The sequence below is a fragment of the Cherax quadricarinatus genome, chromosome 30, assembly GCF_038502225.1.
Source record: "Cherax quadricarinatus isolate ZL_2023a chromosome 30, ASM3850222v1, whole genome shotgun sequence".
Classification (NCBI taxonomy): domain Eukaryota; kingdom Metazoa; phylum Arthropoda; class Malacostraca; order Decapoda; family Parastacidae; genus Cherax; species Cherax quadricarinatus.
In genome coordinates, this window is record NC_091321.1 from 13,270,538 (window position 1) to 13,296,706 (window position 26,169).

At 35.5% G+C, this 26,169-nt stretch overlaps 1 protein-coding gene across 1 annotated transcript in view; it reads right to left on the reverse strand.

Annotated features, from left to right (window-relative positions):
- Positions 1 to 648: 648 nt before the first annotated feature.
- LOC128692647 (serine/threonine-protein phosphatase PP1-beta catalytic subunit) overlaps positions 649 to 26,169 on the reverse strand; it is a 34,309-nt gene continuing 8,788 nt past the window's right edge. Inside the window, exons 4-9 of the mRNA XM_053781893.2 lie at positions 25,063 to 25,239; positions 24,772 to 24,923; positions 15,235 to 15,369; positions 8,333 to 8,433; positions 5,440 to 5,558; positions 649 to 3,249 (exon numbers count right to left, since the gene is read on the reverse strand). Of these exons, the coding sequence (XP_053637868.1) occupies positions 3,011 to 3,249; positions 5,440 to 5,558; positions 8,333 to 8,433; positions 15,235 to 15,369; positions 24,772 to 24,923; positions 25,063 to 25,239 (923 nt within the window). The 3' untranslated portion in view covers positions 649 to 3,010. The remainder of the gene's footprint in view (positions 3,250 to 5,439; positions 5,559 to 8,332; positions 8,434 to 15,234; positions 15,370 to 24,771; positions 24,924 to 25,062; positions 25,240 to 26,169) is intronic.

The following is a 26,169-nucleotide window of genomic DNA, read 5'->3' on the forward strand; positions in this document are numbered from 1 at the left end:
ACATAATACTGGAAATTAATCACATGCACTTGCCATGCCACTCATGGACAAAACTGGATTATACAATGACTGTTGAACTGTCAAAGCAAATCCATTGGCAGGACTCTGCATCCACTGAAGTTAACACGTGGTAAACCACTTCATATTTTCTTCAAAATTTCACCCCACATGAACATTGCACCAACTAAATACAGCCTCTCCTCACTTAGCAAGGTACTCGTTTACCGACGACTCAGACTTACGACAGGCTCTCTGACCAGTATGCATACGTAAATAATGTATATTAACACTGATTATTTCTATTCTGTTTATTATAATATATAGTACACTACTGTATAAACATTTAAAAATATACCAGAAATGTTATAAATGGTGCAAAGGTGACATTAAAACAATATCAAAGATGGTTGACACAAACCCAGTACCATCATAATATGTTCCTCACTTTACCGATGTGGTCCTAGGAATGGAACTCGGTTAAGTGAGGAGAGGCTGTATTGTGTGTGTTTTCACTCGTATATACAGTACATTATAATATTTACACATTTATGTATAATGTACTCTCCAAACTTTTAATTCCATTCTCACTCTAGCATTTTTTTTTTCATATTTATCATCTTTTATTAACAAGGAAAAAAATTTAGTTACTGTATTATAGTAGCATATAATGTTTTAATCTGTCTCTTCTCAGAATGTATATTCTTAGTTGTTTTAATGGTACAGAGAATCCCTGATTAACAAAATTTTGTTGTACAATGTATATATATATAGTATAATACAACTGATGATACACTAGTGAAAATCTTTGTTATATGAAACCCTTGGATAGTGATATAGTACATAACTAATTTTGTAAGGTTATAGTGGCTTGTGGCACAGCAACGGTTATAGTTAATCTTACAACCACTCGTACAGGTTCATTTTCTGCAATGCCTAAATGTAGCTAAGTAGCAGTAGATATACCTAAGTAACAATCACTACAGGAAGTGATCCACACCAAGAACACAGAACCCTAGAATCAATGGAAACTGTGCACTTTTTTCTGATGTGGCCATATGACTAATTCGTGCATTACATGTGCATAAATACACATCAGAGGAAGAGAAAGGCATAAGGTTGAAGAGTCTGTTTTTTCATTTCCTCCTATGAGGAGGAGCCAAGTGAAAAAGCTACCTCTGAAGGAAAAAAAAAAAAAAGCATGGAGGGGAGGAGTATGATGGAATGATGATGCTGTATTAAAGGTTGTAACACAAGCCATCACTGTCTAGCCAGTGAACTTATTGCTTAAGTCTCTATTGTCATGTCTGCAATTTTTAGGGTGAAAATTTTATTTTCCCTCTTGAGTGCTGTTTGCAATTACATAAAGGGAGTCTATGGTAAAATGTAATTTGATATACAGTAATTTGCATAAAGCATGGTTTTAGTAAAACATATCAGATCCCAGACATTCAATTTTTTTTTTCCAGCTCCCCAGGCTTTTTCTGATTATTATTTACAGCATACACTGTATGCTGCTAATGAATTTGGCCATAATCACATATAGTGTGAAAATTAAAATGTAACTCCATGTTTAGAACATTAATTTTTTTTTAGTGGAGAAAGGAAAAAAGTCATAAGAGTATTATATATCTAATCTGTCCTGCATATGAAAAAATAAGACCTTGATGGCTTATTGTATGATATTCATAGTCAATAAGTCCCAACTTTCATCTGCATTTATTGATGGACACCATCAAATCCAAGGCTGAGCCTATAAATTATGGACTAAGCTTTTTACAAAATAAGATTCCCAAAATTGTAACCAATGTCAAAAAAGTGAGTGAGACCGTAATGAAGACTGTCCAATAACAAACAGGCAAACTTGTGTATTTACAAGCTCAACCATCACATTATAAGTTGCACTGCTAGAAAATTAGTTTCTGTACACAGGGTAATATACACACACTATATACACTAACACATTAAGGCAACACATAGTGATATCAAATTTAACTACAAGAATTTTATCTTATTCCTACTGCATAGAACAAAGCATCATTGCTTGACTGCTAAGCTTTTAATATGGTAAAATTTGGTGGCTTTCAATATTATACAAAAGAGCCAGGAAATACTGGATAATTTACCTAGGATAAGACTGTTTTTTTTAATCAAACAAATTTTGCTACCTGGATTGTTCTGAACACCAATGACCAACAGCAGTACCTGAGTCTAACAACATACCTGTCAATTATATGCTATTTCTCTCTATGTAAGAACTCGTACAAGTTGTGAATTATTATTATAATCAAAAAGAAGCGCTAAGCCACAAGGGCTACAAGTTGTGAAGCTTCAGTATTTTCTACAATTACAAGAATAACTTAGTTTGAACTTTCCTTATGGTACACAGGAAACATTGCATATGATTAGAGTTATTCTTATTTCTGGCTTAGAACTTCACAGGGTAGGTTCAAGCCACTGTCATCATTTCCATGAACCTCATGCCCAAATTTTCAGTTGTAACTAAAATTAGAGGCATTATTTTTATCTTTCACATGCTCTTTTTAACACCAAAGGGTATAACAAGTTATAATTGTAAACCAATAATAGTTCTTGACAAAACAAATATTTTAATTTTTTAAAGGGATTAAAGAGAACTGTAGTCTAGCTAATAGCATGATTTAAGGAATGGTTTCCTCTAAGTGACACTGGTCCCACATTGATACTGAGGTGATACTTCATTGCTGCTGCCCTGACAAGTGAATGAAATACTGTACCATGATGAGGTATGGCAATTCACACTCCTGAGTAAATTTCAAATGTACAGACATTATTTAACCTGACAATACTTTTTTTTTTTTTTTACAAACATCCAAGGCATAGAAAATATCCACTAATATACAATACATATAGATCTGGTATTATGGATTTTAGGATTATGTAGAAAAATTTTGTCCCTTCCCAGTAGCCAATATTCCAATTCCCAAGATATTTAATCAATATGAAAATAAATATGAAAGTTGTTTTTCACTTTTTATATACTCCTTGAATTTTTTAGAGATGAACAACACTGTGGGAAGGCATTTAAAGAATTACCCAATGCTCTTCCAAAACTGAGGTGATACAAGTTATCAGGTATACAGAGACATGGTAAATTAATATATTTATATGAAGCACTTAACACAGATGAGTCATTTTCTTCAAGGAATGGTAGAGGCTTAGCCTTCCATCTGGTAAGCATGAAACAGACTCTACCCAATTGCACTGACCTGGCTGTGAAGAAATAGTGTCAGAAGAGGGAATAAAAATTTAATTAATGGGTAGTAAATTAGTAACACAGTATTGAATGAGTATAGTCCTGCAGTCATTTCTTTATGTCCAAATCAATATTTGTAAATCATAAATTTTCAAGGAAATTCTCTTTTCTCTTTTACACTACATCATTTTGTTAATTGGAAGAATAATACAATTTTCCCTTTTGTTTGTCATTATAAAGAAATTAATCTCCAATGCATGAAAGAGCAACAAGAAATGGCCTTTTCCTTACTGAAAGGCAGTAACTACTGAACTTCTATTCTCAGATCTCAATAGTTTGACTCATCACTACTCTTCCCCAGGAATTCTCTCCAGAGCCTCACTCAAGAACCACTACTAAATTCAACTGTAACTCAGCCCCACATTCCATGAAGCCCATGGGGTTTAATTAAAATAAACTCGATGATCACTAGGCAGATGGTCCTGGCCCAAGTTCCAAGCCTTAAGGCTGGTATTAACTATGTATGACCCTTTCAGGTCACTGTAACCATTTTCATAATGGTTTACTTTAAATCCCTGCTGCTAGCTGGGGCTATTTTCTAGTTTAAAATACTGTATTATAATTTACGGTGTTTGGTTACTGCAGATTTTTGCATCCCATCTGGATAAATGATGCTTGGCATAAAATGCTGTGCAAACAAGGGGCTTCCCAACAGTCATTACTCTATCAATAACCAATGTGCATAAATTCTATTAAATTAATTTAGATTTATCACTGCATCTGCAACATTTGATCCTTTGTTAAAATACCCACATAAAACTGAGAAAATTTTAATAATGATTTAACGTTTCAATTGTAATATTAGAAGAATTCTTGGCATTTTGTGTTCCAGCTTCTATGTGCAAGTAGGGGGCAAACTCTGCAAGGCTTCTGCATTTCCTTCCTTGACATTTACAAAACCACTCATTGCAAATTCATTTGGAACATTTAGATCACAGCCTTTAATAAACTAGAAGCAATAAAGACCACACAGCTCATCTTTAATAAAGAAGGCAGCAGACCAGTGCAAAAAATTAGACTAGTAGCACTAACATCACACATAACAAATCTTTGAAAAAAGTGCTAAGAATTCAATTTGCTTATTTTAAAGGAAAGCATGAGCTAAACAAAATCAATAGGGATTTAGAGCAGGAAAATTCTGCCTCTTAAAACTATTAGGTCACTATAACAAGGTCATAGAGGCAAAGAACAAACTTACTATAACAAGGTCACAGAGGCAAAGAACAAACTTGCTTTACAGAGACAGGGATTTTGCAAAAAGCACTTAACAAACGATCATGGAGTGATAGCTTACAAAATATGGCCAAGAGGTATAACAGGTAAAGTAGGAAGGAGAGTATGCAATGTACTAAAACAGATCACAGTGATAGTAATAACAAATGAAATTTTAGTCATAGACAAACAAAAAACAAACCAACTGGGTGTTATCTTTCATGGATGCCAAAATATAATTAGAAATTATCTCATTAAAAGCTGTTGAAAAATACATCTGATATTGCATTGACACAATCATCTACTCAGTAAGAGAAAATAATCTGATGTTCAACAGACAAATTCCAACTGGAAAAAATGAAAATTCAAAATCAAGTACAGGATAACAAAATGAAGTCATATCAACTTACAGAACAAAAGGAAAAGGCATAAGATCTAGGAAATTAATGTTAGATAACCTAACCATCAGAAAAAATTACAAAGCCAATGTAGCCAAGGCCAGAATAAGAAGGTTGGATAATGAGAAATTTGAAACAGAAGCAATGCAATGATGGTACTGTTCCAAGCACTTGTGCTCTCTTGTTAAACTAATGTTTCATCCTAGCATCTTTCAGTGACTGAACAAGCTGAGCTGGAAATTGTTTATATAGTCCTAAATTTTAAAGGACAGAATACATGAATTTCAATTGTTTTTTTGTTTATTCATGATTCAACTTTTTAATTCAAAATTTATTAATATTTTTTATTCTTCTGCATATATATATTGTTTTTCTTTCTTTGGGGTCACCCTGCCTTGGTGGGAGACAGCCAACGCGTTAAAAAAAAAAATTATATTGTTATTTACCAACTTATTTAATAACAGTTTAAAACTATTTACCAATTTAATACCATTTTAAAACTAATATCTAAAAAAAATTTACCACTTGGTGCTTTACCATTCTTTATGTCCCTGATGACTTGTACTGCATTTGGAAAAACGTCTGATAGCTCTTCATATGCATCCATACCTGAACATCTTCCAGGGAATGGATGATCACCCCAAAGTCTCACAAGACTGCCCAAACAGAGAGAAAAAAAAGTGACTTTTTGTATGATAGGACCAAAAATACTGCTTTTGGTGCTTTGGATGAATAACTCAAACTAGGTTGACAGTGCTCTAATCAGTTCAAACTAAACCATTCAGTTCCTGAATATTGCAGATATTATGCCAGATGTGACAAGTGACATAATCCAGTTAATAATGATGAATTCCAATATTGATTTAAATGCACTATAACATACTTCTATATATTAATAACGATGGACTACTGTACTTTGTTACTTTATTGAAAGACATATTCAATCTGATAGGTAACTATATGAGGCACATTTTAATATACTGTATCTTTTACAAGGTGGAACTGCTATCTAATTTAATATTGTTTTGTGCAACAACCTAACTTTTTTTGATTTTTCAAATTTTTGCTGTATTCCAGCCTTCACCCACTACAAACCGTTTAAAACACAAGATAAATGTATCAATGCATGTAAAATAACATTTTCTTTGCACCAAATGTAAGAAAATAATAATTTTTTTTTAAATATGTAGTAACATCCTTGACACAGGGAACAATATCAACCCAAGTCTGGACTAAGTACCATACCAAAATTTACCAGACAAAGAGTACTCTCTTCACACTGGTTGCATTTGAGAAGTTTAGCATAAGGCTATAAAATGCACATGCCATTACATTACAAATAAGGTACCTCGTAAATGTCTACCTCCCCTCGAATAAAAAAAGTAATAGAACATAAGCCCTGATAAAAGGTTCACTATAACATAAAAACAGAATCTAGAATCAATTTCCTGCACATGATAACAGCTGATGGATATTATTTCAGCCCCCCTTTACAGCTCTCAACAGTTATTCTTAACCGAAATCATCCAGCTAACTTGTGCATAGGTAAGTAGTGCAAGGTATGAACCAACAATTGAATTTCCTCCCTTAAGTTTACAGGTTATAATTTGCATACAATGGCATGGACTTTTCACCACTGCTAGAACAAGGCTATAATCAATCCTGGTAATTATTTAATGTACACTTGAAGGAAATAATACAGGGGAAGACAAGACTTTTCTTTCCAGGGCCCACATTCTATAATGTTGCATGAGATTCCCTTAAATCCAGTAAGATTCAATTTGAAAGCAGGGATTCTGGCAGTAAACAAGCGAGTGAACTGAACAAACATGATCATTACTTTTCATTTAGCAGGACCACATTGGGCAGCTGTAAACTAATACAGCATTTGATGAAATTCCTTTGGTATAAGAATATAATACATAAAAAACATTATACATTGTACCATAAAAACTGAATAAAATAAAATGACACAAAACCTAGAGTACTGCATTATAAAGTTAATCTCATGCCAGATTTCAGAAATTAAGCCATAGACATATGTACAGGTCCTGGAGGCCCATAATTAGGACACAAACACAAGAAACAATGCACTCTCAATACAATGATGCTAACTAAAATACTCTCTACTACATATTCCAATATTTTGCATTCCAATTTTCACTCCATACTAGAATAAAGATGTGGAAAGCTAGAACATGCTAAGAGGGCATCTGATGATAGCATTTTATTAGGGCTGTGTTTCTTGTACCATTCCTAAATATATGGGTTAAGAGCCAGAACTGCCCTGAATAGCTGTGAGCCCCATCAGAATATGAATGCCTAACTTTGCACATATGTAATGAGTCATTCACACTGACTGCATCTGGACTAGCCTTAGAAATATTGTATCATACTTTGGAAAAATAATGCGTGTTTATATATATACATAAGTGTGTGTGTGTGTGTGTGTGTATATATATATATATATATATATATATATATATATATATATATATATATATATATATATAGATATATATATATATATATATATCTATATATATATATATATAATATATATATATATATATATATAATATATATATATACACCTGCCTCGGTGGGAGACGGCCGACTTGTTAAAAAAAAAAAAAATTATATATATATATATAATATATATATATATAGATATATAATATATATATATATATATATATATATATATATATATATATCTATATATATATATATATATATATATATATATATATATATATATATATATATATATATATATACACACAAACATACATATACATACATACACATACATTCATATTCACATAATTCATATTCACACACACACACATACATACACACATACATATATATTTATATGCATACAAACATACATGTATAGTATAGGGTTAGTCAATAGTATCTTCTAAAAATGTGATTATTTAAAATTGAATCTTAAGTAACCTGCAATAACTAAGAACACAGCTAAATAAGAAAAATGTGTTGGTAGGAAGGAATGAAAGAAAAATACAATCAAGACTTGCAACACTCAATACTGTGACATGTTTTACTTAAGATTACATTACATAAATGCAACGTTAATCATTTTATATATTTGCACAAATTATCAATATTGATAACATCACAATACTGATTATTTGCAACTTATAATACTACTGAGGAAAATATTTTGCATCTATAGTCTATTTTCAGTGACCACTCGAATATAAAGGTAAGGGCCTCTTAAAAGATGAGCATCTTTCAGAGAGGACTGCTATCGCATGTCATGTAATGAAAAAGCAGCAACTTAATGAAAGTGATAAACATCAACTGCAACCACTTCCACTGCTACTATTACAAACACCACTTGGGCTCACCTTTTATTTGTTTATTAATATATATATATACTTTTTTGCAAACCATGCTTTACTTTTTTTGTTGCGGCCGTTGTTGCCGGTTAGGAGGATTGGGACGGTTTTGGGCTAGTCCGCTATACTGGTACTTTGCCTTCTTCTCTGATGGTTTTAAAATCTGTTGATGTGAAAAAATTAAAAGGGTAATATAATTTGGATAATTTTACAAATTTATTTACTTCATGAAAAACAAGCTTCCTGATGCAAAATAATTCTATGGAATTTTGTTATTGCCATCACTGCCTGCCCATAAAGTGTTTATTTTATTTTTTTATTTCTATACTGTATTTATGTGTGGATGTATGTGTGTAGTTAAGCCCTATGTCACAAATTTTACAGCCATGATTGGTACTTTTTTCTTGAATCGCGTTATTACTTTTTAGGTTTTTTAACACACTGGCCAACTCTCACTGAGGTAAGGCAACTCAAAATAAAAGAAACACATTCACTATCATTCATTCAATCAGTGTTCTGCCAGAAGCATGCTAACATCACAGTACAGATGACCCTCCTCAATCATGTTATACCTGCCATTGTTGTGGAGGAGAGGAGCGGGTGTTGTGGAGGAGGAGCGGATGTTGTGGAGGAGCAGATGTTATGGAGGAGCGGGTGTTGTGGAGGAGCAGGTGTTATGGAGGAGGAGCGGGTGTTGTAGAGAGGAATGGGTGTTATGGAGGAGTGGATGTTGTAAGTAAAACTGCTGAAATTTTTTTATGATAATCAAGATTCTCTAACATCTAAATGCCTTGGCAGGAGATGGCTGCTGAAGTTAAAAAAAAAAAAAAAAAAAAAAAAAAAAAAAAAAAAAAAAAAAAATATATATATATATATATATATATATATATATATATATATATATATATATATATATATATATCTATATATATATATATCTATATATATATATATCTATATATATATATATATATATATATATATATATATATATATATATATATATATATATATATATATATATATATATATATATATATGTCGTGCCGAATAGGCAGAACTTGCAATCTTGGCTTAAATAGCAACGCTCATCTTGCCATATAGGACAAGTGAAAATTTGTGTATGCAATAATTTCGCCAAAATCATTCTGAACCTAACGAAAAAAATATATTTCGCTGTGTTTGTTTAGTATTAAATTATTGTAAACAAATCTAAAATATATTTAGTTGGGTTAGGCTAAAATAAATTGTTCTTGTTATAATAAGGTTAGGTAAGTTTTCTAAGTTCCTTTTGGTGCAAAATTATAAATTTTTACATCAACAATAATGAAAAAAATATATCTTTAAACGTATAAGAGAAAATTTTAGAAAGGACTTAATTTTAAATGAGTTCTTGCTAATTGACCAGTTTTACATATTCGGCACGACATATATATATACAGTGGACCCCCGCATAGCGAACTTAATCCGTGCAAGAGGGCTGGTCGTTATGCGAAATGTTCGCTATGCGAATTAATTTTCCCCATAAGAAATAATGGAAATAAAATTAATCCGTGCAAGACACCCAAAAGTATGAAAAAAAATTTTTTTTACCACAAAAAAATGTTAATTTTAGTACACACAAACTGAAAAAGGCATGCACAATTACATGACACTTACTTTTATTGAAGATCTGGTGATGATTGATGGGATGGGAGGAGGGGAGAGAGAGTGTTAGTGTTTAGAAGGGGAATCCCCTTCCATTAAGACTTGAGGTGTCGAGTCCTTTTCTGGGGTTACTTCCCTTCTTCTTTTAATGCCACTAGGACCAGCTTCAGAGTCACTGGACTTCTTTCGCACAACATATCTGTCCATAGTGGCCTGTACCTCTCGTTCCTTTATGATTTGTCTAAAGTGGTTCACAACAGTGTTGGCACTAGAAGCTTTCTTGGGGCCCATGGTCACTTATTTTCCACAAACAGCACCGAAAACACTGTAATAATACGAAATATTCCGAGTGTATGCTTGAATGTTACCGCGGAGGCTGGCTGGTAAACAATGGGACGGGCGGCACATGTGAGGCTGGCTGAGGGCGCACATTGGACGCGTCTCGGACGAAGGTCGCTGAGCGGGTTTTTGTCCACTATGCGGGGCAAAATTTATCGAACAAAGCGTTCGCTATGCGGATTGTTCGCTATGCAAGGCGTTCGCTATGCGGGGGTCCACTGTATACATATACAGTGGACCCCCGGTTAACGAACTTTTTTCATTCCAGTAGTATGTTCAGGTGCCAGTACTGACCGAATTTTTTCCCATAAGGAATATTGTGAAGTAGATCAGTCCATTTCAGACCCCCAAACATACACGTACAAACGCACTTACATAAATACACTTACATAATTGGTCGCATTTGGAGGTGATCGTTAAGCGGGGGTCCACTGTATATATATATATATGTCGTGCCGAATAGGCAGAACTTGCGATCTTGGCTTAAATAGCAACGCTTATCTTGCCATATAGGACAAGTGAAAATTTGTGTATGCAATAATTTCGCCAAAATCATTCTGAACCTAACGAAAAAAATATATTTCACTGTGTTTGTTTAGTATTAAATTATTGTAAACAAATCTAAAATATATTTAGTTGGGTGAGGCTAAAATAAATTATTCTTGTTATAATAAGGTTAGGTAAGTTTTCTAAGTTCCTTTTGGTGCAAAATTATATTTTTTTACATCAACATTAATGAAAAAAATATATCTTTAAACGTATAAGAGAAAATTTTAGAAAAGACTTAATTTTAAATGAGTTCTTGGTAACTGACCAGTTTTACATATTCGGCACGACATATATATATATATATATATATATATATATATATATATATATATATATATATATATATATATATATATATATATATATATATATATATATATATATATATATATATATATATATATATATATATATATATATAATATATATAATATATATATACATATATATATACATATATATATAAATATATACATATATATATACATATATATATATATATATACATATATATATACATATATATATATATAAAAATATATATATATATATATATATACTTTTTTTTTTTTTTTTTTTTTTTTTTTAACAAGTCGGCCGTCTCCCACCGAGGCAGGGTGACCCAAAAAAGAAAGAAAATCCCCAAAAAGAAAATACTTTCATCATCATACAACACTTTCACCACACTCGCACATTATCACTGTTTTTGCAGAGGTGCTCAGAATACAACAGTCTAGAAGCATACACATATAAAGATACACAACATATCCCTCCAAACTGCCAATATCCCAAACCCCTCCTTTAAAGTGCAGGCATTGTACTTCCCATTTCCAGGACTCAAGTCCGACTATATGAAAATAACCGGTTTCCCTGAATCCCTTCACTAAATATTACCCTGCTCACACTCCAACAGATCGTCAGGTCCCAAGTACCATTCGTCTCCATTCACTCCTATCTAACACGCTCACGCACGCTTGCTGGAAGTCCAAGCCCCTTACCCACAAAACCTCCTTTACCCCCTCTCTCCAACCCTTTCGAGGACGACCCCTACCCCGCCTTCCTTCCCCTATAGATTTATATGCTTTCCATGTCATTCTACTTTGATCCATTCTCTCTAAATGACCAAACCACCTCAACAACCCCTCTTCTGCCCTCTGACTAATACTTTTATTAACTCCACACCTTCTCCTAATTTCCACACTCCGAATTTTCTGCATAATATTTACACCACACATTGCCCTTAAACAGGACATCTCCACTGCCTCCAACCGTCTCCTCGCTGCTGCATTTACCACCCAAGCTTCACACCCATATAAGAGTGTTGGTACTACTATACTTTCATACATTCCCTTCTTTGCCTCCATAGATAACGTTTTTTGACTCCACATATACCTCAACGCACCACTCACCTTTTTTCCCTCATCAATTCTATGATTAACCTCATCCTTCATAAATCCATCCGCCGACACGTCAACTCCCAAGTATCTGAAAACATTCACTTCTTCCATACTCCTCCTCCCCAATTTGATATCCAATTTTTCTTTATCTAAATCATTTGACACCCTCATCACCTTACTCTTTTCTATGTTCACTTTCAACTTTCTACCTTTACACACATTCCCAAACTCATCCACTAACCTTTGCAATTTTTCTTTAGAATCTCCCATAAGCACAGTATCATCAGCAAAAAGTAACTGTGTCAATTCCCATTTTGAATTTGATTCCCCATAATTTAATCCCACCCCTCTCCCAAACACCCTAGCATTTACTTCCTTAACAACCCCATCTATAAATATATTAAACAACCATGGTGACATTACACATCCCTGTCTAAGACCTACTTTTACCGGGAAATAGTCTCCCTCTCTTCTACACACCCTAACCTGAGCCTCACTATCTTCATAAAAACTCTTTACAGCATTTAATAACTTACCACCTATTCCATATACTTGCAACATCTGCCACATTGCTCCTCTATCCACTCTATCATATGCCTTTTCTAAATCCATAAATGCAATAAAAACTTCCCTACCTTTATCTAAATACTGTTCACATATATGCTTCAATGTAAACACTTGATCTACACATCCCCTACCCACTCTGAAACCTCCTTGCTCATCCGCAATCCTACATTCTGTCTTACCTCTAATTCTTTCAATTATAACCCTACCGTACACTTTTCCTGGTATACTCAGTAAGCTTATTCCTCTATAATTTTTACAGTCTCTTTTGTCCCCTTTCCCTTTATATAAAGGGACTATACATGCTCTCCGCCAATCCCTAGGTACCTTCCCCTCTTTCATACATTTATTGAACAAAAGTACCAACCACTCCAACACTATATCCCCCCCTGCTTTTAACATTTCTGTCATGATCCCATCAGTACCAGCTGCTTTACCCCCTTTCATTTTACGTAATGCCTCACGTACCTCCCCCACACTTACATTCTGCTCTTCTTCACTCCTAAAAGATGGTATACCTCCCTGACCAGTGCATGAAATTACTGCCTCTGTTTCTTCCTTAACATTTAAAAGTTCCTCAAAATATTCTCGCCATCTACCTAATACCTCCATCTCCCCATCTACTAACTCCCCTACTCTGTTTTTAACTGACAAATCCATATTTTCCCTTGGCTTTCTTAACTTGTTTAACTCACTCCAAAATTTTTTCTTATTTTCATTAAAATTTCTTGACAGTGCCTCTCCCACTCTATCATCTGCTCTCCTTTTGCACTCTCTCACCACTCTCTTTACCTTTCTTTTACTCTCCATATATTCTGCTCTTCTTATAACACTTCTGCTTTGTAAAAACCTCTCATAAGCTACCTTTTTCTCTTTTATCATACCCTTTACTTCATCATTCCACCAATCACTCCTCTTTCCTCCTGCACCCACCCTCCTATAACCACAAACTTCTGCCCCACATTCTAATACTGCATTTTTAAAACTATTCCAACCCTCTTCAACCCCCCCATTACTCATCTTTGCACTATCCCACCTTTCTGCTAATAGTCGCTTATATCTCGCCCGAACTTCCTCCTCCCTTAGTTTATACACTTTCACCTCCCTCTTACTTGTTGTTGCCACCTTCCTCTTTTCCCATCTACCTCTTACTCTAACTGTAGCTACAACTAAATAATGATCCGATATATCAGTTGCCCCTCTATAAACATGTACATCCTGGAGCCTACCCATCAACCTTTTATCCACCAATACATAATCTAATAAACTACTTTCATTACGTGCTACATCATACCTTGTATATTTATTTATCCTCTTTTTCATAAAATATGTATTACTTATTACCAAATTTCTTTCTACACATAGCTCAATTAAAGGCTCCCCATTTACATTTACCCCTGGCACCCCAAATTTACCTACTACTCCCTCCATAACATTTTTACCCACTTTAGCATTGAAATCCCCAACCACCATTACTCTCACACTTGAGTCAAAACTCCCCACGCATTCACTCAACATTTCCCAAAATCTAATAATATATAATAATATATAATAATATATATATATATATATATATATATAATATATATATATATATATATATATAATATATATAATATATATACATATATATATAATATATATATATATATATATAATATATATATAATATATATATAATATATATATAATATATATATATATATATATAATATATATATATTATATATATATATATATATATATATATATATAATATATATATATTATATATATATATAAATATATATATATATATATATATATATATATATATATATATATATATATATATATATATATATATATATATATATATATATATATATATATATATATATATATATATATATATATATATATATATATATATATATATATATATATATATATATATATATATATATATATATATATATATATATATATATATATGAAAAGCATTCCTTCAATAACAGCAATAATCAACACTGGTTAAATATCAAGCACAACTGAAATGTAACTTCAAGAGAATTAAATAAATCTGCATAACTATGCACCTCAATGTTAAAATTCTGTGTAGGCAAGCACTAATAGGACGGCAAATTTCTATGCAAAAGTATCTACTCAACAGTGAATTACAAAAAAATAAATAAATGTTAATGGTTTATAAATATTAATGAAACGTCTAAAAAAATTATAACTTAACTTTTTTTTATTTTGGCAGAACTAAAGAATATTTAATATGTTCTATGTTAAGAATAGGCAGAAAAAATACTGAAATCTTTATATTGTTCAGTATAGTATCTTGAGTGTCAGATATAATGCAGATTTCCAAGGAGAAATGAAAACAACTATCTTATTGGCAAGTAAAAATACTGAAATAGGAGAAATGCATAATTCACACTCAGTTTTTTTTCCATAACAAGAAAGTGCAGTTAATACATTACCTGAAAGGAGCAGAGCAATGTTTCATCTACAGACATCATCCCTCCAGCGTTATCAAACTCCCCACAATAATTTGGGGCAGAAAACAATGTAACTAACTGCCTTTTAGCAAAGAACTCGTACCCATCTTCAACAACCTACAAGTGATAAAAAAAATAAAAATACACCAACTGTTTTCCATAATACCAGCAGCAATTGCATGAACATAATTGAATCCTGTCATCCACTGCAAAAATTATAATGCATAACCCAAAAAGGATTACCAGCAATTAAAGATACTTTGGAGAAAAAGATTCTTAAATCTGCAATTAAACTAGCACATGCAGTACCATCTGTAGCACCATGGCAAAAGATAAACATCTGATTATACTAAAAGTATAGCATCTGACTGACAAATCTGACATTCAAATTGGGTGTGGAATGTTTTGAGAAAAATTTCAAGTGAAACATGAAATTGTTTCTCCATTTCATGAATACTGAAGTGCCAAATGCATTTAGTTTGTACAAAAAGCATGCATCAAAACTACAAGAATTCAATGTAGCTGTCATTAGACAATTTTTTTTTTTTAAACAAGCTGGCTGTCTCTCACCAAGGCAGGGTGACCCAAAAAATAAACACTTTCACCATCATTTACACAATCACTGTCTTGCCAAAGGAGTGCAGATACAACAGTTTAAATGTCCCTCTAAACAGCAAATATCCCGAACCCCTCCTTGAGAGTGCAGGCACTGTACTTCCCACCTCCAGGACTTGAGTCCTGTTCTTTTATTTGCATTCACTTTCAGATTTAGTATTCATAATCAATACTTTATCCCTACAGAACCAGGGCGCAAAGTTGGTGCAAAAGAAATTTTAGATGTGGGCCAGGTAGGTACTTATGAGTGTATTCCTTCTACAATTTATAAATATAAAGAAAGCTACCAAGAGGTGTTACTTGTGTAGTCACATACTCAAGTAACACCTCTTTAGGGTGTGGAATACCACACCCTGAAGCATATCTAAAATGACGGAAATGTAAATTTATTTATTTTTTATTAACACATCGGCTGTCTCCCATCAAGGGAGGGTGGCCCGAAAAAGAAAAACTTTCATCATCATTCATGCCACCACTGTCTTGCCAGAGGGGCACTTACACTACAGTTATAAAACTGCAAAATTAACACCCCTCCTTCAGCGTGCAGACATTGTACTTCCCATCTCCAGGACTCAAGTCCAGCCTCCTGGTTTCCCTGAATCCCTTCATGTTACCTTGCTCACACTCCAACAGCATGTCAAGACCTAAAAACAATTTGTCTCCATTTACTCCTATTAAACACGCTCACGCATGCTTGCTGGAAGTCCAAGCAACTCGCACACAAAACCTCCTTTACCCCCTCCCTCCAACCTTTCCTAGGTCAACCCCTACCCCACCTTCCCTCCACTACAGATTTATACACTCTTGAAGTCATTCTATTTTGTTCCATTCTCTCTACATGTCCAAACCACCTCAACAACCCCTCCCTAGTCCTCTTGAAAATAGCTTTGGTAATCCCGCACCTCCTCCTAATTTCCAAGCTACAAATTCTCTGCATTACATTCACACCACACATTGCCCTCAGACAAGACATCTCCAATGCCTCCAGCCTTCTCCTTGCTGCAACATTTACCACCCATGCTTCACACCCATATAAGAGCATTGGTATAACTATACTCTCATACATTTCCCTCTTTGCTTTCATGGACAAAGTTCTTTGTTTCCACAGATTCCTAAGTGCACCACTCACCTTTTTTCCCTCTATGATTCACCTCGTTCTTCACAGACCCATTTGCTGACACATCCTTCCCTAAATATGTGAATACATTCACCTCCTCCATACTCTCTCCCTCCAATCTGATATCCAATCTTTCATCACCTAATTTTTTTTATCCTCATCACCTTACTCTTTCCTATATTCACCTTTAATTTCCTTTTTATGTGCCCTACCAAACTCATCCATCAACCTCTGCAACCTCTCCCAAAAGCACAGTGTCATCAGCAAAGAGCAACTGCAGCAACTCCCACTTTGTGTCAGATTCTTTATCTTTTAACCCCACACCTCTTGCCAACACCCGAGCATTCACTTCTCTTACAACCCCATCTACAAATATACTGAATAACATGGTGACATCACACATCCTTGTCTCAGGCCTATTTTTACTGGGAAATAATCTCCCTCTTTCCTACATACTCTAACCGGAGCCTCACTATCCTTGTAAAAACTCTTCACTGCTTTCAGTAACCTACCTCCTACTCCATACATTTACAACATCTGAAACATTGCACCCCCCTCATATCCACCCTGTCATATGCCTTTTCCAAATCCATAAATGCCACACAAACCTCTTTACCTTTATCTAAATACTGTTCACCTATATGTTTCACTGTAAACACTTAGTATACACACCCCCTACCTTTCCTAAAGCCTCCTTGTTCACATGCTATCCTACTCTCCATCTTACTCTTATTTTTTTCAATAATAACTCTACCATACACTGTACCAGGTATACTCAACAGACTACTACTACTACTTTCAACAAACTGGCCCACCAAGGAAGGGCAGCCCAAAAGAAAAACAAAAGTTTCTCTTTTTAACTTTAGTAATACGTACAGGAGAAGGGGTTACTAGCCCCTTGCTCCCGGCATTTTAGTTGCCTCTTACGACACACATGGCTTGTGGAGGAAGAATTCTGTTCCACTTTCCCATGGAGATAAGAGGAAATAAACAAGAACAAGAACTAGTAAGAAAATAAAAGAAAACCCAGAGGGGTGTGTATATATGCTTGTACATGCACGTGTAGTGTGACTTAAGTGTAAGCAGAAGTAGCAAGATGTACCTGAAATCTTGCATGTTTATGAGACAGAAAGAAGACACCAGCAATCCTACCATCATGTAAAACAATTACAGGCTTTCACTTTACACTCACTTGGCAGGACGGTAGTACCTCCCTGGGCGGTTGCTGTCTACCAACCTACTACACCTACCATCCAACTTACGAATGAGTTGGGTTCCGAGAAACCGGTCAAGTCGAAATGGTCGTAAGTCGAACTTTACTACTAAATATCAACAAAATATTTTTGTAATGACTTTATTCTTTTATTTTGGTATTTCATGTTTTACTTTACTTTTTATGTTGTTAGTACTGTATTTTATACTGTAAGGTTTAGGATAAACACTGTGTACAACACAAATAGTTGTTTATTTCCCAGAAATTTGGCATAAAAAACACGGTCATAAGTCGAGTGGTCGTAAGTCGAGCAGGTCGTAAGTCGGATGGTAGGTGTACCTATAACACAACAGACTTTTTTTTTTTTTTCAACAAGTCGGCCGTCTCCCACCGAGGCAGGGTGACCCAAAAAGAGAGAAAATCCCCAAAAAGAAAATATTTTCATCATCATTCAACACTTTCACCTCACTCACACATAATCACTGTCTTTGCAGAGGTGCCCAGAATACAACAGTTTAGAAGTATATACTTTATTATTATTATCACACTGGCCGATTCCCACCAAGGCAGGGTGGCCCGAAAAAGAAAAACTTTCACCATCATTCACTCCATCACTGTCTTGCCAGAAGGGTGCTTTACACTACAGTTTTTAAACTGCAACATTAACACCCCTCCTTCAGAGTGCAGGCACTGTACTTCCCATCTCCAGGACTCAAGTCCGGCCTGCCGGTTTCCCTGAACCCCTTCATAAATGTTACTTTGCTCACACTCCAACAGCACGTCAAGTATTAAAAACCATTTGTCTCCATTCACTCCTATCAAACACGCTCACACATGCCTGCTGGAAGTCCAAGCCCCTCGCACACAAAACCTCCTTTACCCCCTCCCTCCAACCTTTCCTAGGCCGACCCCTACCCCGCCTTCCTTCCACTACAGACTGATACACTCTTGAAGTTATTCTGTTATTCTAGAAGTATATACGTACGTATAAAAATAGACAATATATCCCTCCAAACTGCCAATATCCCAAACCCCTCCCTTAGAGTGCAGGCATTGCACTTCCCATTTCCAGGACTCAAGTTAGGTTATATAAAATAACTGGTTTCCCTGAATCCCTTCACTATATATTACCCTGCTCACACTCCAACAGCTCGTCAGGTCCCAAATACCATTTGTCTCCATTCACTCCTATCTAACACGCTCATGCTCATGCACACTTGCTGTAAGTCCAAACCCCTCGCCCACAAAACCTCCTTTACCCCCTCCCTCCAACCTTTTTGAGGACCCCTACCCCGCCTTCCTTCCCTTACAGATTTATACACTCTCCATGTCATTCTACTTTGATCCATTCTCTCTAAATGACCAAACCACCTCAACAACCCCTCTTCAGCCCTCTGACTAATACTTTTATTAACTCCACACCTTCTCCTAATTTCCACACTCCGAATTTTCTGCATAATATTTACACCACACATTGCCCTTAGACAGGACATCTCAACTGCCTCCAACCGCCTCCTTGCTGCAGCATTTACAACCCAGGCTTCACACCCATATAAGAGTGTTGGTACTACTATACATTCATACATTCCCTTCTTTGCCTCCATAGATAACATTTTTTGCCTCCACATATACCTCAATGCACCACTCACCTTTTTTCCTTCATCAATTCTATTATTAACTTCATCCTTCATAAATCCATCCGCTGACACGTCAACTCCTAAATATCTGAAAACATTCACTTCAAAATGGGAATTGACACAGTTACTTTTTGCTGATGATACTGTGCTTATGGGAGATTCTAAAGAAAAATTGCAAAGGTTAGTGGATGAGTTTGGGAATGTGTGTAAAGGTAGAAAGTTGAAAGTGAACATAGACAAGAGTAAGGTGATGAGGGTATCAAATGATTTAGATAAAGAAAAATTGGATATCAAAATGGGGAGGAGGAGTATGGAAGAAGTGAATGTTTTCAGATACTTGGGAGTTGACGTGTCGGCGGATGGATTTTTGAAGGACGAGGTTAATCATAGAATTGATGAGGGAAAAAAGGTGAGTGGTGCGTTGAGGTATATGTGGAGTCAAAAAACGTTATCTATGGAGGCAAAGAAGGGAATGTATGAAAGTATAGTAGTACCAACACTCTTATAGGGGTGTGAAGCTTGGGTGGTAAATGCAGCAGCGAGGAGAAGGTTGGAGGCAGTGGAGATGTCCTGTTTAAGGGCAGTGTGTGGTGTAAATATTATGCAGAAAACTTCGCAACATTAACACCCCTCCTTCAGAGTGTGGAAAGTTAGGAAAACAGGTTTTAAAAACCATTTGGCTCAGTTAATAAAAGTATTAGTCAGAGAGCAGAAGAGGGGTTGTTGAGGTGGGGATTTGGTCATTTAGAGAGAATGGATCAAAGTAGAATGACATGGAAAGCATATAAATCTATAGGGGAAGGAAGGCGGGGTAGGGGATAAGGCTAAAGAGGTCTTTGTGGCATTTATGGATTTGGAAAAGGCGTATGACAGGGTCAAGTTAGAGTATGTAGGAAAGAGGGAAATTATTTCCCAGTCCTGGAGTTAAAAGATAAAGAATCACACACAAAGTGAGTTGTCACAGCTGCTCTTTGCCGATGACACTGTGCTCTTGGGAGGAAGAGAAGTTGCAGAGATTGGAGAATTTGGTAGGGTGTGCAAAAGAAGAAAATTAAAGGTGAATACAGGAAAGAGTAAGGTTATGGGATAACAAAAAGATTAGGTGATGAAAGATTGAATATCAGATTGGAGGGAGAGAGTATGGAGGAGGTGAACGTATTCAGATATTTGGGAGTGGACGTGTCAGCGGAAGGTGAATCAGGAGACAAAGAACTTTGTCCTTGGAGGCAAAGAGGGGAATTTGGAGGCAGTGGAGATGTCATGTCTGAGGGCAATGTGTGGTGTGAATATAATGTGGGAGGGCTGAGGAAGGGTTGTTGAGGTTGTTGAGGTGTGGTGTAAATATTATGCAAATTAGGGGTATTAGTCAGAGAGCAGAAGAGGGGTTAGAATGACATGGACATATCTATAGGGGAAGGAAGGCAGCAAGCGTTGGACTTCCAGCAAGCGTGAGAGCGTGTTAGATAGGAGTGAATGGAGACGAATGATACTTGGGACCTAACGATCTGTTGGAGTGTGAGCAGGGTAATATTTAGTGAAGGGATTCAGGGAAACTGGCTATTTTCATATAGTCAGACTTGAGTCCTGGAAATGGGAAGTACAATGCCTGCACTTTAAAGAAGGGGTTTGGGATATGTTGTGTATCTTTATATGTGTGTGCTTCTAAACTGTTGTATTCTGAGCACCTCTGCAAAAACAGTGATAATGTGTGAGTGTGGTGAAAGTGTTGAATGATGATGAAAGTATTTTCTTTTTGGGGATTTTCTTTCTTTTTTTTTGGGTCACCCTGCCTCGGTGGGAGACGGCCGACTTGTTTAAAAAAAAAAAAAAAAAATTCACTTCTTCCATACTACTCCTCCTCAATTTGATATCCAATTTTTCTTCATCTAAATCATTTGATACCCTCATCACCTTACTCTTTTCTATGTTCACTTTCAACTTTCTACCTTTACACACACTCCCAAATTCGTCCACTAACCTTTGCAATTTTTCTTCAGAATCTCCCATAAGCACAGTATCATCAGCAAAAAGTAACTGTGTCACTTCCCATTTTGTATTTAATTCCCCATAATTTAATCCCACCCCTCTCCCGAACACCCTAGCATTTACTTCTTTTACAACCCCATCTATAAATATATTAAACAACCATGGTGACATTACACATCCCTGTCTAAGACCTACTTTTACCGGGAAGTAGTCTCCCTCTCTTCTACACACCCTAACCTGAGGCTCACTATCCCCATAAAAACTCTTTACAGCATTTACTAACTTACCACCTATTCCATATACTTGCAACAGACTTATTTCCCTATAATTTTTGTACTCTCTTTTGTTCCCTTTGCCTTTATACAATGGAACTATACATGCTCTCTGCCAATCCCTAGGTACCTTACTCCTTTCCATACATTTATTAAATAAAAGCACCAACCACTCCAAAACTATATCCCCACCTGCTTGTAAATGTAATAAAAATAAATAATACTAATGAAAACTACATACAGTGGTACCTTGATGTACAAGTTTCATTCGTTCTGTGACCAAGCTCGTAACTCAATTTGCTCGTATATCACATAAATTTTTCCCAATGAAATTAACTGAAATGCCATTAATCCGTTCCGGCCCCCCCAAAAAACACCCCATTTTTTTTGTCAAAAACTCTATCGCTTAAACGCTCAAATTACTTGCTACACTCTTCACTACTCCACCCACCACCTTCACTACTCCACCCACCATTATCACTACTCCACCCACTACTATCACTTCTCTGCCCACCATTATCACTACTCCACCCACTACTATCACTACTCCACCCACCATTATCACTACTCCACCCACCACCATCTCTACTGCACCCACGACCATATCTACTCCACCCACCATTATCACTACTTCATCCACAACCATCACTACTTCACCCACCTCCATCACTACTCTGCCCACCACCATCACTACACCACTCACTGAAGGAACCTCTGTGAGGCAGGTAAATATCACAGAGGCTTTCCTTAATGTTTCTAGAAAAACTCAAGAGTTGAAATGGAGGTTACCTCTTCCCCGGATTTATACGAGAACCAAACACGGGACGAGGCACCTCACTACAATCTGAGATTGGTGTGGGAGTATTATCCTTCCAGTTAGGTCTTGGAAGAGCATGTGGGATGGGGCAAAGTACCTGACATTCCTCTGGGCACAGAGTTGGATTTGACTTCATATACACCGCCAACTAGTGGCGGTGTATCTGAAACTCACTCATAACTCGGATTTTGGCTCGCAACCCAAAGCAAAAAATCAACCGAGCAATGGCTTGTAACTTGGAAAACTCGTAAGTTGGGGCACTCGTAAGTCAAGGTACCACTGTATCTGGATTAACTTTTTTCCCAACAATTTGGCCATCTCCCACCGAAGCAGAGTGACCCAAAAAAGAAACACTTTCACCATCATTCACACAATCATTTCAGTGCTATGCAAAATTATCACTCTGCAATATTAAACATTAAGCAGTGCAAATTCAATGCACCACAGAAAAGTAATGTGCATATACTTTTACTTTTCTTTTTGTTTGTGTGTTTTACAATCCTACATAAATGAAAAAGTCCAAAGCAAGGTTAACAAGAATCTTCCCAAACCCAGCTTAAGGATTAACCCTTTGATTGTTTCGGTCGTATATATACGTCTTACGAGTTGCTGTGTTTGATGTATATATGTACTCACAAATTCTAGCGGCTTCAAATCAAGCAAGAGAAAGCTGGTAGGCCCACATGTGAGAGAATGGGTCTGTGTGGTCAGTGTGCACCATATAAAAAAAATCCTGCAGCACGCAGTGCATAATGAGAAGAAAAAAACTCCAACCGTTTATTTTAATTAAAATGCCGACTTTGTGGTCTATTTTCATATAGTATTTATGGTTATATTCTCGTTTTCTTGGCATTGTTTGATAGAATGGAAAACATATTATAGAAATAGAGGTGATTTTGATTGGTTTTACTATGAAAAGAACCTTGAAATGAAGCTCAAAGTAGGGGAAATGTTTGAATTTTGCTGATGTTCAAAAGTAAACAAATGATGTCATTGTCCAATAAATGTCCAACTAGCTATTCTAATATGCAGTCATGAATAGGTTGACATTATTTATACAATTATCACAATATTGCAGTAGTCTGCATAACAGTAAATCTATTTTTTGTTTGAATAAAAATTCAAAATGGAAAGCAAGAGTAATATCAGAGGGGCCAGGAGATGTGACTGATGAACAAAGAAAATGTTATTTTAGAGCCAGGAATGTTTGCAGTGTTCATTCTGGACCCTATTTTGAAATTGTCATATTTTTCAATTTTCATGAAATTGGCCAAATTGCAAATTTCTGACCATGTTATTGGGTAGTTGAAATCGGTAAATGGGCAGTTTCTTGTATTCAATCGATAGAAAAAATAGAGTTCTAAAGAAATAGCTATGAGTTTGGTTGACTGGAACAATGGAATTAGCCGAAAATAGGGCCCAAAGTGGGCGAAGTCGCCGATTCATAAATATCGCCGAGGTCGCTAACTTCGCGAGAACGTAATTCCGTCAGCTTTCCATCAAATTTCATTCTTTTGGTGTCAATACCATAGGGAAAAGATGCTCTATCATTTCATAAGAATTTTTTTTGTTTTTTTTTTTTAATTTTTCGACACCAGGAGACACCTCAGTATTTGGGGTTTTGACAGTCATAGGGTTAAGAATACAATAGATTTAGGATGCATAAATGCAGCTGGACATTGTTGTGTTAGAGGACTTTTACTTCCATTTACACAGAATAAAAAGGTTATATTTTACTCTAATGAAGGGTGGCTTGTGCACACTTTTCTCCAGAAAATTTTCTTCTCATACTTGAGACAGAAAATATTTCAATGACATATTTTCTTAACCTATTGATAAGCTAACCAAATGTAGCTCCTTACTTGATGTGCTCTGCATATTAAATCCAAGTCATGTCGATTCAAGAATTTACTGACAACATCAGCTCCAAATGTGAAGGAAACTCCTCGATCATTCTCACCCCAACCTTGCACATCCTTGTCTGGGTCTGACCATAATAAATCACACAGTAGGCCTGGATAAGGAAGATTAATAAAAATATTAAAGAAATAATGGATAAACAGTGGAAATCTAAAAATCGGTCAAGCTATACCATTCAGATTTTTACCTGAAAATTCAGATCTGTAACTTAGGTTACAAAATTAAGTACGCACCAGTGTCAGGTACGTCTGTGGGCCTCATGATTCGACGGATCTGTTCCATACTCTGTAGATCGGGACTTAAGCCTCCATGACAGCAGAATATCTTCTCATCAATAATAGCAGCAATGGGAAGACAATTGAAGCAGTCTGTGAATGTCTTCCATAGTTTGGTACCATACCTTCGCCGACCTAACAATTGTAAATTATTACATGAGATTTTATATTTTACATTGGCCGGTCTCAAGGTAGGGAAACATGACCATGGATTAATGTACTGTTCACTCTGATGAAATATTTGCCTCAATTCTGTACTTAAAATCCTATCAGTAATAGTTAAAAGAAGCTTCAATTTTTTATCAGAGAAATTTTTTAGAATAATTTATATATGTACAGGAGGGCCCCACTTTACAGTTCTTCACTTTATAGCAATTTGCTAATACGGACATTTCACATTAGTATACCCAAAAATTCATTTATACAGCTCTTGATTTGTTATTACAATATCCAAGCACCACCTGTTCACTCTCAGTTTGTTTACATCCTCCATGAGATCTGCATCTCTCTCGATTATCTGGAAACTTTCCAAAGTTTAAAGTGTATTAAAGTTATTGTGTAAGAATGGTATATAATACCGACAAGATGAAATTAAGACACATATGCAACATCTGGGTATCTTTATTGTAGACGTTTTGCCATCCAGTGGCTTTATCAATACAAATTCTAGGACATAACTTGAAGACAGTAGAACTATGTACAGAAGATGAGGTAATCAGTCCCTCAACCTAGGAGTAGGTGCGAAGAGCACCATAGTCGTGGAGATTCTGAAGCAGAAGAAAGGAGCCTGGCGCTTATATAGTAACGTCAGGTGTAGCAGATGAGGGCATAGTCACTGGTAGGCGGGATTCCCCAGTGGAAGTAGGTCCTTCCCAAAGAGATGGGTTAGGGACTGATTACCTCATCTTCTGTACATAGTTCTACTGTCTTCAAGTTATGTCCTAGAATTTGTATTGATAAAGCCACTGGATGGTGAAACATCTACAATAAAGATACCCAGATGTTGCACATGTGTCTTAATTTCATCTTGTTGGTATTATATACCATTCTTACATAACTTGTCAG